This window comes from Bombina bombina, chromosome 2 (assembly GCF_027579735.1).
Source record: "Bombina bombina isolate aBomBom1 chromosome 2, aBomBom1.pri, whole genome shotgun sequence".
In the NCBI taxonomy this organism is placed as follows: domain Eukaryota; kingdom Metazoa; phylum Chordata; class Amphibia; order Anura; family Bombinatoridae; genus Bombina; species Bombina bombina.
This window is the reverse complement of record NC_069500.1, coordinates 1,123,986,287-1,123,999,676: the sequence shown is the minus strand read 5'-3', so window position 1 is coordinate 1,123,999,676 and position 13,390 is coordinate 1,123,986,287. Positions and strand designations below refer to the sequence as shown.

At 34.0% G+C, this 13,390-nt stretch overlaps 1 protein-coding gene across 11 annotated transcripts in view; it reads right to left on the bottom strand.

The window, feature by feature from the left end:
• Window positions 1–13,390, bottom strand: part of RAPGEF2 (Rap guanine nucleotide exchange factor 2) — a 652,959-nt gene that overhangs the window by 95,641 nt on the left and 543,928 nt on the right. For all 11 annotated transcript variants that reach the window (XM_053703785.1, XM_053703786.1, XM_053703787.1 and 8 more), the window contains one exon: window positions 4,199–4,330. In XM_053703785.1, coding sequence (XP_053559760.1) covers window positions 4,199–4,330 — 132 coding nt within the window. The remainder of the gene's footprint in view (window positions 1–4,198; window positions 4,331–13,390) is intronic.

Below are 13,390 nucleotides of genomic sequence, written 5' to 3'. Positions count from 1 at the left end.
GTTCTTGCTGATTGGTGGATAAATTCATCCACCAATAAAAAAAGTGCTCTCCAGAGTTCTGAACTAATAAAAATGCTTAGATGCCTTCTTTTTCAAATAAATATACTAAGAGAACTAATAAAAATTGATAATAGGAGTAAATTAGAAAGTTGCTTAAAATTGCATGCTCTCTCTGAATCACGAAAGAAACATTTTGGGTTCAGTGTCCCTTTAAGTCAGGAAATCCCTGGGTTTTTATTCTGATGACAATATGTAATGAAATAAATAGAATGCTTGATTTCTGTGAAAACGTTGTCACTGCAACTTAACCAAAGCTAAACCATAACCTTCATTCAATGTAATAAATTTAGTGTAAACAAAGTGAACATAAAATGTATTTTCTAGAAAAGAGAGAGACTAGAAAATGTATTAAAAACAAACCAACATATCCTATAAGTATCAATAACCACTGTAAATTATGTTTTGTTCTTAATATAAAACATGAGAACATTTTAAACAGAATAAAAAAAGATCACAAATACACACACCACATATAGCATAAAAAGATGCTCTTGGCCAATCGCTGGGAACATCAGCATCAGGTGACAGATAATAAAACGTTGTGGAGGAATTTTAGTTCTAAAGAGACTTAAGAAAAACCAATAACAGATTGAAAAAAAAAAAAAAAAGCCTCCCTCGCATTAATTAGCCATTTATAATGTCACAGTCAGCTGTTCCCTAATTTAAATATTAGTCTTCCAATCCCAGTGGAGTTGTCACATCATGTCATATATCCTGTCATTATTAATAAATAGCTATTTTATAATTGTAAGTATTTTGCAAGGCCTTCTGATAAGCCTTATGCTTCTTACAATAATCTCTATATAAAGGTTTCTATAAGTGTTCTTGTCCTGATTGAAAATGTGAATTTTCTATAAAGGTGGGTCTCTCTTACTAGATGCAGGTTCTGCATAAAGTATATTGTTATTAGCAACTGGTTTCTAAAACATTTCAGTTTTAATATGAAATGTACCATATTTGTTTCTCATACCACAGAAGATAGATGCACAAGGTAAAATACTATTACAATATATTTAAGTGCTTCCTATTAAATATATGAACATCCTTAAAGGGACACTGAATCCAAATTTTTTCTTTCATGATTCAGATAGAGCATGCAATTTTAAGCAACATTCTAATTTACTCCAATTATCAATTTTTTATTCGTTCCCTTGCTATCTTTATTTGAAAAAGAAGGCATCTAAGTTTTTTTCTTGGTTCAGAACTCTGGACAGCACTTTTTTATTGATGGATGAATTTATCCACCAATCAGCAAGGACAACCCAAGTTGTTCACCAAAAATGGGCCGGCATCTAAACTTACATTCTTGCATTTAAAATAAAGATACCAAGAGAATAAAGAAAATTTGATAATAGGAGTAAATTAGAAAGTTGCTTAAAATGTCATGCTCTATCTGAATCACAAAAGAAAAAATTTGGGTTCAGTGTCCCTTTAATCGCATCAAAAGAATAAATATGTGTTGGAAGAAGGGTAATGCAAAAATGTGGTTTACATCTAGTGATTTATCAAACATGTTTAAATATTTTTTAACTTCCCCTCATGTTCCTTTTAAATCTATTGAAAGTGATTGAGGGTTTTTTCCCCCGACATTATCCCTCCCCCTCTTGTAATGGTTCCAAAGGGATAACCCGAGGAATTCCTAAAAAAAAAAGGAATAAAAAAAAAGTTTGTGTGTGTTTTAACTATTTACATTGTGACCTGATCATCATTTTTGGGGGTTCTGTGTAAAATGTGTTTTTTGCTTTTTCTATAATGTAATTTTAAAATGTGACGCCCCCAACACAGAAAAAAATATCCAAAAAAAAAAACAAACAAAACAAAATAATCTTGAAATACATATTAGATTGCTACAAATTACAATGCATGTACATTAAGCTTTATACAAAAAAGGTTATAAATATAATTCAATCGGAGGCTGTATATTAGTGCTTTCAGCAAACTAATGTTCCCCAATGCACATTATGAAGTGTTAAATTTGAACAACCACAAATACAAAAATGACAAAAACGTAAAAAGAACATGTGCAAAGAAGCAGGGTCTTTCATTCAAACTGCATGAATAGTAGGATAATGAAACCACTTGCTTAGCCAAGAGTGTTAATGGTCCTTGGCTAATGCATAGCCATTTCTTTGAGACATCTGCCAACTTGCTCCCATGGTTCCAAGTAAATAGAAGAAAAAAAAATCCTCAATTACGTTAAACAAAATAGGAAAGGGAATGCATGGAAATGTACAGTATGGATAGAAGACTTCCTTTTTATTAACCCTTATTCCATGCATTTCAAAGTAAAATAAATATATATATATTATTTTATTTTTTTCTCCAAAAAGAATGAAAAAGCAGAGATCTATGGAGATACCATCATGTCTGTACCATCATGTCTAAAAATATTTGGGAGTGGGTAAATAACTATGATCAAGTAATTAATCTAGATACTTGTCTGATTATAAATAACAATGCAGTATTCTTCCCCAACAAAAATCAGATTATGGTGAATTGGGAATTCAAGTACTAATTGCTGGCAGTCTTAAGGAATTACACAGCATACGCAACCAAAAGATGTTCTGTCATTAAAAATTGATTTAGCTGCCCACAGAGAGCAAAATCATTTGTCATCTGTGTTGGCCAACCAATGCATTACTTGTGCCATAAATATAAATGTTAAAGAATATGATAAACATCATATTCCCCCCACTGTTTTTTTCTCTGGTATACCCATGGTCTACTTTTAAAATACCTCCGATTCAGTTTATTTGTTTGTGACAAAATATTCTGCAAAGTAAGGAACAAACAGATAGATAATATTACACAATTTGTCAACAAAACCCTTCAATAATGATACTTTATGCTCAAAATTCTATAACAATCGGTGTTTTGTTTTCAGCTTAGGATCGTGATTAGAAGCTTTGATTTATTTTTTTGCTCAAAACGAGAATTAAAATAAATAAAATAAAATATTTGCAGTATAATACTCCATGATCTAAAAACTGAAATGCACTCCTATGCCCCCCTGCCCTTCTTGCCCACTGTTTTCTGGGCAAAGTTATTTTACTATACCTAGCAGCTTGGTAGTAATGTGCGGAGATCTGAAAAATGACCAAAAGCAAAAAAAAAGAAAATGACCAAAATTGAAAAATATCAGGGAGAAATGTAAGGCCTTAGGAAAAACACATTTACAGAACTTATTTGCAGAACTAAAGCAATATTTGTTCCATTTACAAATATAAAGATGATATAGAATAAGTTTACCATCCTACTACTCTGTTACCACATGAGACTTATAAAAGAAGAACTCTCCCCCTAGCGTGTACTGTCGACATGCAGGTTTCTAACTTGCAAATAGCTGCACAGCCACAAGACAGCTTTCTCATTACAAAAACTATGTAACTAAAAACGTAAAATACAATTTCGATTTTAGACATTTTTTTACATTACACATGTATTAGCAAAAATACTTCTAGTAAAACGTATCTGTTTCAATGACAGCTTTTTTATGCAAAAGCGTATATAAATATGTCCCCTGTGCACCTCCAGCACTACTCCTGCTCAGGCAGCATATATTGTGTAGGTGATTAATCAATGTGTGCCACTTATGGCCCTCTAAGCAGGTACAGTGCTGAATCTGAATGCATAATGAAAAATAAAAGCTAAAATTATGATAACTTATAATAGGAGTGTATATATGTATATTGCAAAAAAAGCTTTTACTCAAAACTAAAAAGCATTAATGCACATTTAAATTTAAAGTTTTATGCCCCTTTGGGCTCGATTTTTCAATCTAGGGCGGACAGGGGCGTACATATGCACACCTGTCCACCCCAGGTTGCCTCTGGCGGGCAGCAATACGCTGGCGGAATAAAGTATTGCACAAGAGCGCTATTTTTCACTATTGTGCAACACCGCCCCCTGCCCGCACACAGCCAATCACGGAGGGACGAGACCAGGGGGATTGAAATTCTCCACCTGAAGACCGCTGCTTGATAAATACTGACTGCAGGTTCACTTGTGAGAACCTGCAGTCGTAGACGGCAAACAGCTTGATAAATCGAGCCCTTTAAAGCAAACTACTCAAACCCACAATAAAGATGAAATAATATATCCACAAACAGCTTAGAGATAAACTGAAAAAACCTGTTACCTGGTAGATATCAGACAAGCTGCTGCTCCCAGAATCGCTAGTGATGCTACATCCTGAATGACTGGAGGACACGTGTGTCACCTGTGGATGAAGACTATCTGTGATGTGCAGCTTTGTGAAGTCAGCAGGGAGCTAAAAAATATAATAAACAATTTTAATTTAGCTAATGTACAAAGAAATAAACAGCATTAACTACACACACAATATTTTGATCTAAAAAATGACATCGTTACTGAAGTTAATTAATTTTACTCTGACATTTAATGTTCAGATGTAGACAAAAGTGAATGTGGTTCCATTATCCTTGAAGACAAATATTCTGAGGGGACCACAAACTGAGGCAGCTCCACCTGGAACCGCTAAATATATTTATCACACTGAACATGACATTTGCCACCAGGTTTATTGATGATTTGCTGTCCTTGAAAGAAGGATACAACTTATATGCTACATTAAATACGTGAAACATTCATTTAAATGATGTGAAACATGAAGATAGCACTTAATAGCTGTGTTCTTGAAATGGATAAAGTAAAAAAATAAAAATACAGAAGAAACTAAAACTTATACTTGGCAGGCCCATAAGCTATTTTTAGAAATACTTCTGAGAGTGTATATATATATTTATTTGAGTTATGCTGCATAATTATTTATGCTAATGTATGCAAATGTCCATGACTAAGATTCTTTTCCTGGAAAAGGTTGCAACTTTATTAAAGAATATTTTGTAGAAAGCATTTCTTACTGTTACATGCTAAAGTGAGGTGATAGGTACAAATTCAGTAAGGAAATTGATTTCAGATATAAATAAAGGCAGTCTAGATTAGCCTTCTGTGGCTTATATGCTGTCAAAATGTATATTTATTTGTTTTAGATCATTAATTATGGTGAAATTATTATAGCTCTTTCAAGCACTGCAAGACTAAAATATATTCTGTTTCAGGATACAAAAATAAATGTAAGTAGTTGTGGATTAACCTTGTCATGTGATTGATAATGTCACAGAAGGCAAACATACCCATTAAAAGATTTTGAGATAGGAGCATTTCAAAATACTAAGATGTCCACAGAACATTTTAGGAGCAAGGAAATTATTTTAAATACAAAAGGCATGTGTGGAACAATTAAAGGAACTCTGAACCCAATTTTTTTTCTTTCATGATACAGATAGAGCATGAGAAGATTGTAAGCAACTTTCTAATTTACTCCTATTATTAATTTTTCTTCGTTCTCTTGCGATCTTTATTTTAAAAGCAGGAATGTAAATCTTCGCAGCAAGCCCATTTTAGGTTCAGCACCATGGATAGCGCTTGCTTATTGGAGGCTTACATTTACCCACCGATAAGCAAGCATAACCCACCAATAAGCAAGCATAGTGTCCCTTTTATTCAGGAGTCAGAACTACGATTTCAGGTGGCCTTTAATACTTGGAGACTGATACCATAAAATGCATGTGATATTGTGGTATTTACTATGTGTGTGTATACATAAGTGTGATCATGTATGTAAGTGTGTAATTGTGTGTGTAAGTGTATACATGTGGGAGTGCTGCTCAGCTTGGGTGGGGGAGCAGAGTAGCAAAAAAGACCAGCTTCATGTAGGATGACAGAACACTATAATCAGGGAGTATTTACCAAGCTAAATTCCTGCCCCCCAATCTAGTATCAGGCTTCAGCCCTCCCCCACCTGCTACAATTACCAGCATCTCAACTGAAAAAAAGAACAGCTGCATTCACAATGGTAAGAAAAGGACAAAACAAAAAAAGAAATAAAAACACTGAAAGCACATTTTGCTGAGATTTAAAGGGACATGATTCTCAATATTTTACTTTGAGTCCATTTAAGAGAGGGTTCAAGAGTTTAAAATGCATTATGTATTTATTTTTAATGGACATTTCTGAGCTAAAAAACAAACGTTATTTTAATTGACATGCTTGCCTTTCTCTACTTGTGACTGTGGTTAGTTAGAATTCATTTGTATTCAAAACTGAATTATTTCAAATAAACATTAAAGGGATACTAAACCCAATTTTTTTTCTTTTATGATTCAGATAAAACATAAAAGTTTAAAGGGACACTAACCCCAATTTTTTTCTTTCATGATTCAGATAGAGAAGACAATTTTAAACAACATTCCAATCTACTTCTATTATCTAATTTGCTTCATTCTTTAGATAGTCTTTGCTGAAGAAATAACAATGCACATGGGTGAGCCAATCACACGGGGAATCTATGTGCAGCCACCAATCAGCAGCCACTGAGCCTATCTAGATATGCCTTTTAGACAAGGATATCAAGAGAATGAAGCAAAATAGATAAAATAAGTAAAATTAGAAAGTTATTTAAAATTGCATGCTCTTTCTAAATCATGAAATAAAAAAATTGGGTTTCATCTCCCTTTAAGTAACTTTCTAATTTACTCCTATGATCATTTTTTCTTTATTCTCTTGGTATCTCTATTTGAAAAAGAAGGAATGTAAGCTTACAAACCAGCCTATCTTTAGTGCAACACCTGGGTAGGGCTTGCTGATTGGTAGCTAAATGTAACCACCAGTCAGCAAGTGCTACCCAGTGTAGAACCAAAAATGGGACGGCTCCAAAGCTTACATTCCTGCTTTTTCAAATAGAGATACCAAGAGAATGAAGCACAATTGATAAATAGGAGTAAAGTAAAAAGTTGCTTAAAATTGCATGCTATATCTGAATCATGAAAGAAAAAAAATAGGTTCAAATTTTCCTTCAAGAAAACATATTACCTACAGATGAAAATGCATAAAAAAACAAGTTAGTTTACGTTTCTCCTTTATATTAGTGAACCATAGTCTCTTGGTAAAGAGAGACTAGGCCTTTGTAGAGGATAGAACCAGAAAGATATAATACTACATAGAATATGTGATATGTGCAGATATTTCACTGAAACGGATACTGCACTGTAATTATGAGTTCTTGTGAGGAAGTGTGGGCCTAACACAACATGCATGCTTGGACAAAACAATCAGAGGATACTGCATATTCCTAATGTCAGCACTGTTTCACAACTCTGGATTTGTCCAGTTTAATCAGCATCACCCATCTTGTATTATAAAGCCCATAATGATTTTATAAACATACAAGTTAGAATGCAGACATCATAACTGGGTATACTTAGAGCAGAAGAACATTGCAACAATAGATTTTAAAGCAAATTGTCAGAAGTTTAAATACATAACAAGACTAAAAAAAATATTAAAACATTTTACTCATGTTTTAAAGAGGCAGTAAAGTCAAAATGATATTCATTATTCAGATAGAGAATGCAATTTTAAACTTCTAATGTTCTCCTTTTTTTCCAAATTATCTTAAAGGGACTTTTAATTTTAATCAACTTTCCAATTTACTTTTATCATCAAATTTGCTTTTTTCTCTTGGTATTCTTAGTTTAAACTAAACATAGGTAGGCTCATATGCTAATTTCTTTTTTTATACAACATTCAAATTTACTTATATTATCTTATTTGCTTCATTCTTTAGGTACCCTTTGATGAATAAATAGCAATGCACATGGACGAGCAAATAACACAAGGCATCTATGTGCAGCCACCAATCAGCAGCTACTTAGCAAATTTAAATATGTTTTTCAACAAAGGAAATCAAGAGATTGAAGCAATTTTGATAATTTGCTAATAGAATTGAAATGGAAAGTTATTTAAAATTGCTTGGTCCATCTGAACCATGAAAGTTGAATGCTGAATTTACTGCTTCTTTATCTAAATCACTAATTTGCTGATTGAATCGATTTGGCAAAATCTATATTTAGTCTCTAAAACTATTATAGGACATACTATACATTAGTTAGTGTTGAGTAAAGCAAAAGCCAGTGTGATGCTAGGAATGGGTTCAGCTATGCACAGAGATACATGGTGGTCTTATTAGAGAATTATGTTTGCTTTCTGAGGGTGCTGGATTTACATAGTGGAGAAATCTTCATCCTGGGGTTTGGGGCTTTCAAAAGGGAATATAGCACAAAAGTAGCTTTACTTTACAAATTGTGCACAATCCAACTGCTATTAGACCAATTTGGCTTATCTAGTAGATTTTCTGCACCACACATCAGAATGAAACTACTTTCAGCCGAACTTTGCATCTAAAATAAATCTCTAAGATCAAACAGTAATCTGTAAATAAACAGAACTTTTTTCTAGCAGTAAATGAATGTGCTATGATATAGTATAGCAAATCGCTCTCTGATTTATCTAAAGTAACACATAGCGCTGGCAAAGCCCCAGATGGAGCCGTTATACAGTCTGCCTCAAAGCACTTAAATCTTTACTTTTGTTTTAGGAGCCAAACCAGGGTCTCTGTTTATCTTTCTTGCATCTAAAAGAGGACATTTCATATCACTGCTTTACTGTGCATGTGCACATAAATTGCTCACTCCATCAGCAATTTGTACAGTGTGATTGTTCTGAAAGCAGGTGGTGCCATGTATTATATGCTGGTGATGACTCGATTTACATGATATAAGCCATTGCCAGCTCTCTATGAACACTGTTTAAAATACTGGCACATGAAGCATATTTAGATATACTTCAAATTCACATGCACAGTAAAAGCTCTCACTGACATGGAACATTTTTCTTTGTGCAAAAGTTACTAGGGCAATAGTTGCTGATTGGCTGAAAGGAAAACACCCAGAACTCTCTTATTAGTCAGGGGCAGGCCTCCACAAGTATATAAAACATTTTTTCCAGCACAGGTGTATAAAACATTTATTTAATATGCCCTCTTAAAAGCATCAATTAAATGAATTACTTTGATGTCCTCTTAAAGGGACATAAAACTTAAAGGGACATAATACTCGTGCTAAATCACTTGAAACTGATGCAGTATAACTGTAAAAAGCTGACAGGAAAATATCACCTGAGCATCTCTATGTAAAAAAGGAAGATATTTTACCTCACAATTTCCTCAGCTCAGCAGAGTAAGTTCTGTGTAAAAAGTTATACTCAGCTGCAGCCCAGCTGCAGGTAAAAATTAAAAAAGAAATGAAGAAATGAACAGCAGCCAATCAGCATCAGCAGTGCTGAGGTCATGAACTCTTTTACTGTGATCTCATGAGATTTCACTTAACTCTCATGAGATTTCATAGTAAGCTTCTTTTACCTGATTGGTGAAATAATATGAGAGTTCACAAGGCTCATCCTTTCAGCTGTCCCAGGCCAGACATACTAATATGCTGCTTAGAAATCCTTTACAATGGGAGGTGGCTACTGAGGAACTTTTGAGGTAAAATATCTTTCTTTTTTACATAGAGATGTTCAGGAGATATTTTCTAGTCAGCTTTTTACAGCTATGCTGCATCACTTTCAAGTGTTTAAACATTTGGGTATTATGGCCCTTTAACATTTTTATTTTATGAATTCAGATAGAGAATACAATTTTAAACAGCTTTCCAATTTACTGCTATTATTTATTTATCTCTTGTCACTTTTCAGAAAACAAAAGAGAAAAAAAATTAGATTAAAAAAAAGTAAATTGGAAAGTTATTTAAAATCACATGCTCTAGCCAAATCATGAAAGAAAAAAAATTCGGCTTCATGTCCCTTTAAGAAGTAATATGATAAAAAATAATCGTCCATCCGTGTTTATTTCACAAAGTACCACTTTTGTGAAACGTGTAGTTTTCCTATCACAATAGCAAATACTCATAATCCCTCATCATATGCAAAAACATTAAACTCCTTGCATCTAGCTCAGATAGTATATATAACCTGGCCTAGGCTTATTCTGCTCATGTCATGTATTAAAGGGACAGACTAGTCAAAATTAAACTTTCATGATTCTGATAGGGAATGCAATTTTAATTAACTTTCCAATTCACTTTTATCATCAAATTTGATTTGTTCTGTTATTAGTTAAAAGATGAACCTAGGTAGGCTCAAAAGTTAATTTCTTTTAAACCACCTCTTATCTCAATGCATGACAGTTTTTCACAGCTATAGGGCATTAGTTCATGTGTGCTATATAGATAACACTGTGCTCACACCCATGGAGTTACTTATGAGAGGGCACCGATTGGCTAAAATGCAAGTCTTTCAAAAGAACTGAAATAAGGGGGCAGTCTGCAAAAGTTTAGATACAAGGTAATCACAGTGGTAAAAAGTATATACTGTATTTATATAACCATGTTGGTTATGCAAAACTGGGGAATGGGTAAAAAAGGGATTATCTATCTTTTTAAATAACAACAATTCTGGAGTAGACTGTTCCTTTAAAGTGACATTAAATAAACACCTCTTGATTTTGTATAAAAGTTTTACTTTGTCTCACACTCCCTAGACAGGCCAAAAAGCAAAATGTGTAACCTAGGATTTCAAAAAGTTGCAACCAACTTGTATGTTTATAAAACCAAGTATATGACTTGCAGCATTTACAGGTCAGAGGATTTGCTTTTTGGCTTCCTAGGGGGCGTAGGATAAGCACAATTTCTACGCAAAACAAGAGGTTTTGAATGTCCTTTTATTTCCTGTTCCACATTTCCTTTCTTATTAATTTATTGCTGCAGCAAATTCTATGCACCCACGCAGCAGTCAGTTGCACATTGCTCTAAGTAAAAAGTATTCAAAAACTCTCCACTAGAGTACAGTACTGATTAGCAGTGCTTCTAAGCATATTAACATGTCTCGCTGTAAAGCAAGCATGTCCCTGCATAGCAATTCTCAGAGCAGCTGCGGAAATATACTATTCAATTTCACACAAGCCAATTCAAAATAATTCTGATGAAGCCAAGCAAGCAGCTTCTGAGGCATATTTTATAGTAAGACTAATTTGAAGATGAAGTTTGTTAAGCTCTAGCAGTAATTATTTCATATCTCAATCTACCAGTAGACTGCTGAAGTGAACACATTAGTTTTGTGGGAAAAACTACTGCAGTGTATCCAAAGGTAAATATCTTAACGGAAGATGTTGATATAGACCCACACAATTTGTCAGGCCAAAGTAAACTGGTATCAAGATAAATATTTACTGCCGTTCTTCTCTTATCTTTTCAGGCTCATGTTCTCGGACTTACAGACAAAGCCAGAAAAAAAAAGCTACAACCATGTTTCTCCCATGAAGCATTGTACCTCACACAAGCAATGTCTCTTGTGCAAAATACTACACCATAGTCTAATGAATCCAGATACACATGCCCTTAAAAGAATCAACATTACAAAGCAAGCTGTACACAAAGGGTTATTTTAACCAGACATTAAAGCATTTTTTTCTAAAAGAAGTAATTTTAAAGGTTACTATTTTTTTTTAATAAAAAATTCCTATATCCAATACAGATTTTTAATGTTTTTATGTTTGTTAGGCATATCACCATCTACCAATACAGAAGTGAGAGTTCTGCTTATCAGCCATTGAGTAATCGGTCCCTAGGGTCTAGATCTACACTCCCTGTTAGATTCAAAATCAAAACTAAACCACACTAAAGGGACACAAACACTAAAAAACACTAGACATAATGATGTGTTCAAAGCAAAGATTAGCCTAAGAATAATTGGTCAGAGTCAATTATATTAATTGTGTAAAGTTTAAGTTTTATTATAAGAAATGGCGCTGCCATGTTATCTGAGGTTAAAAAAAGACTAATCTTTATATCTGATCTCTTCTACTGAGGCCAATTAGTTATGTATATAAAATTAGCTTTCCTGCTCCAGTTAAAAGTGGCAGTTCCGACTGCTATATTCCACCCGGACATTGGTTGCACACTCTAGTGACCCTTTTATAACCGTCCCTAATTAGCTTCTGCAGAGACAGAAACCCAGATTATAATAGGGCAGCATCCAATGCTTATGGCATGGCCAGCTCAAGACCTTGTAATGCTAGGATCTAAGAATAAAATAAGCTCAACCATAGTCAGCAGCCTCAAAGACTAAAGCACAGCATGCTGGCACCCAGCTGTCAAATGACAGTAATTTCTATTGTTTATATTTTATGTTCCATAATGATATATATATATATATATATATATATATATATATATATATATATATATAATATATATTGTGACTATCTCCTAAGAAACAGTTTGCACATTTCTGCAGCTCTGTGGATTACGTGTATCCATTCTGAAGCCTAGCTGACCAGTTCACAAGTGTCACACATTTGCTCAAGCACACCCTACTTCAAGGTGTGAAGTGACAGCCAGAATGGTGAAACAGCTAGGCATGAGCACTGTGTGAGTCATGTGTAATGAAATGCATTTATTCATTACGTGCAGAAAGAAAAAATACTTTCCTGCATCTCAACACACACAGATATTATTTCAGTTCAGATATTATGGATAGGGGCATGGACATGCTGCCGGACTGGATTCACAATAAATTATGTATTCTCTTTCTTCCTCACAGTATTTGAGTGAACTTGCAGAAACAATACTGCCCATTATTTGCATATCCCTGCATAGACAATGCAAGAGAACGGGAACTTGTCATCCCATCTGTACAATTTTAAAATATAAAATCACAAGCGCTTAAACTTTTAAACTCCTAGGAAAAATAAGTGTTCTTTATAAAATTAAAATGGTAACAGAAAAAAAGTCTTAAATTAAATACAAATTGTATTTCTGCGTTGTATTTATACACAAAGGGCCAGATTACGAGTGGAGTGCAAAATTGTGATTTCATGAACGTGATATTTGCACTCCACTCGTAATACCAGTGCACGCAAATGTGCACTGGTATTTAAAGTCACCCACAATGCTAATGCAACCTCGTGTTCGCATTGCATGGAAACTTAGCACTCAATAGAGCACACTTCCATAGGTTCCAATGGGAGCCTTGTTCTCATGCCGTGAGACACAGCATAAGAACCTAGCACAGCAATGGGCAGCAAAGTGTAAATAACATAATTTATGTAAGAACTTACCTGATAAATTCATATTAGCAAGAGTCCATGAGCTAGTGATGTATGGGATATACATTCCTACCAGGAGGGGCAAAGTTTCCCAAACCTCAAAATGCCTATAAATACACCCCTCACCACACCCACAATTCAGTTTAACGAATAGCCAAGAAGTGGGGTGATAAAAAAGTGCGAAAGCATATAAAATAAGGAATTGGAATAATTGTGCTTTATACAAAATCATAACCACCACAAAAAAAGGGCGGGCCTCATGGACTCTTGCTAATATGAAAAATGAATTTATCAGGTAAGTTCTTACAT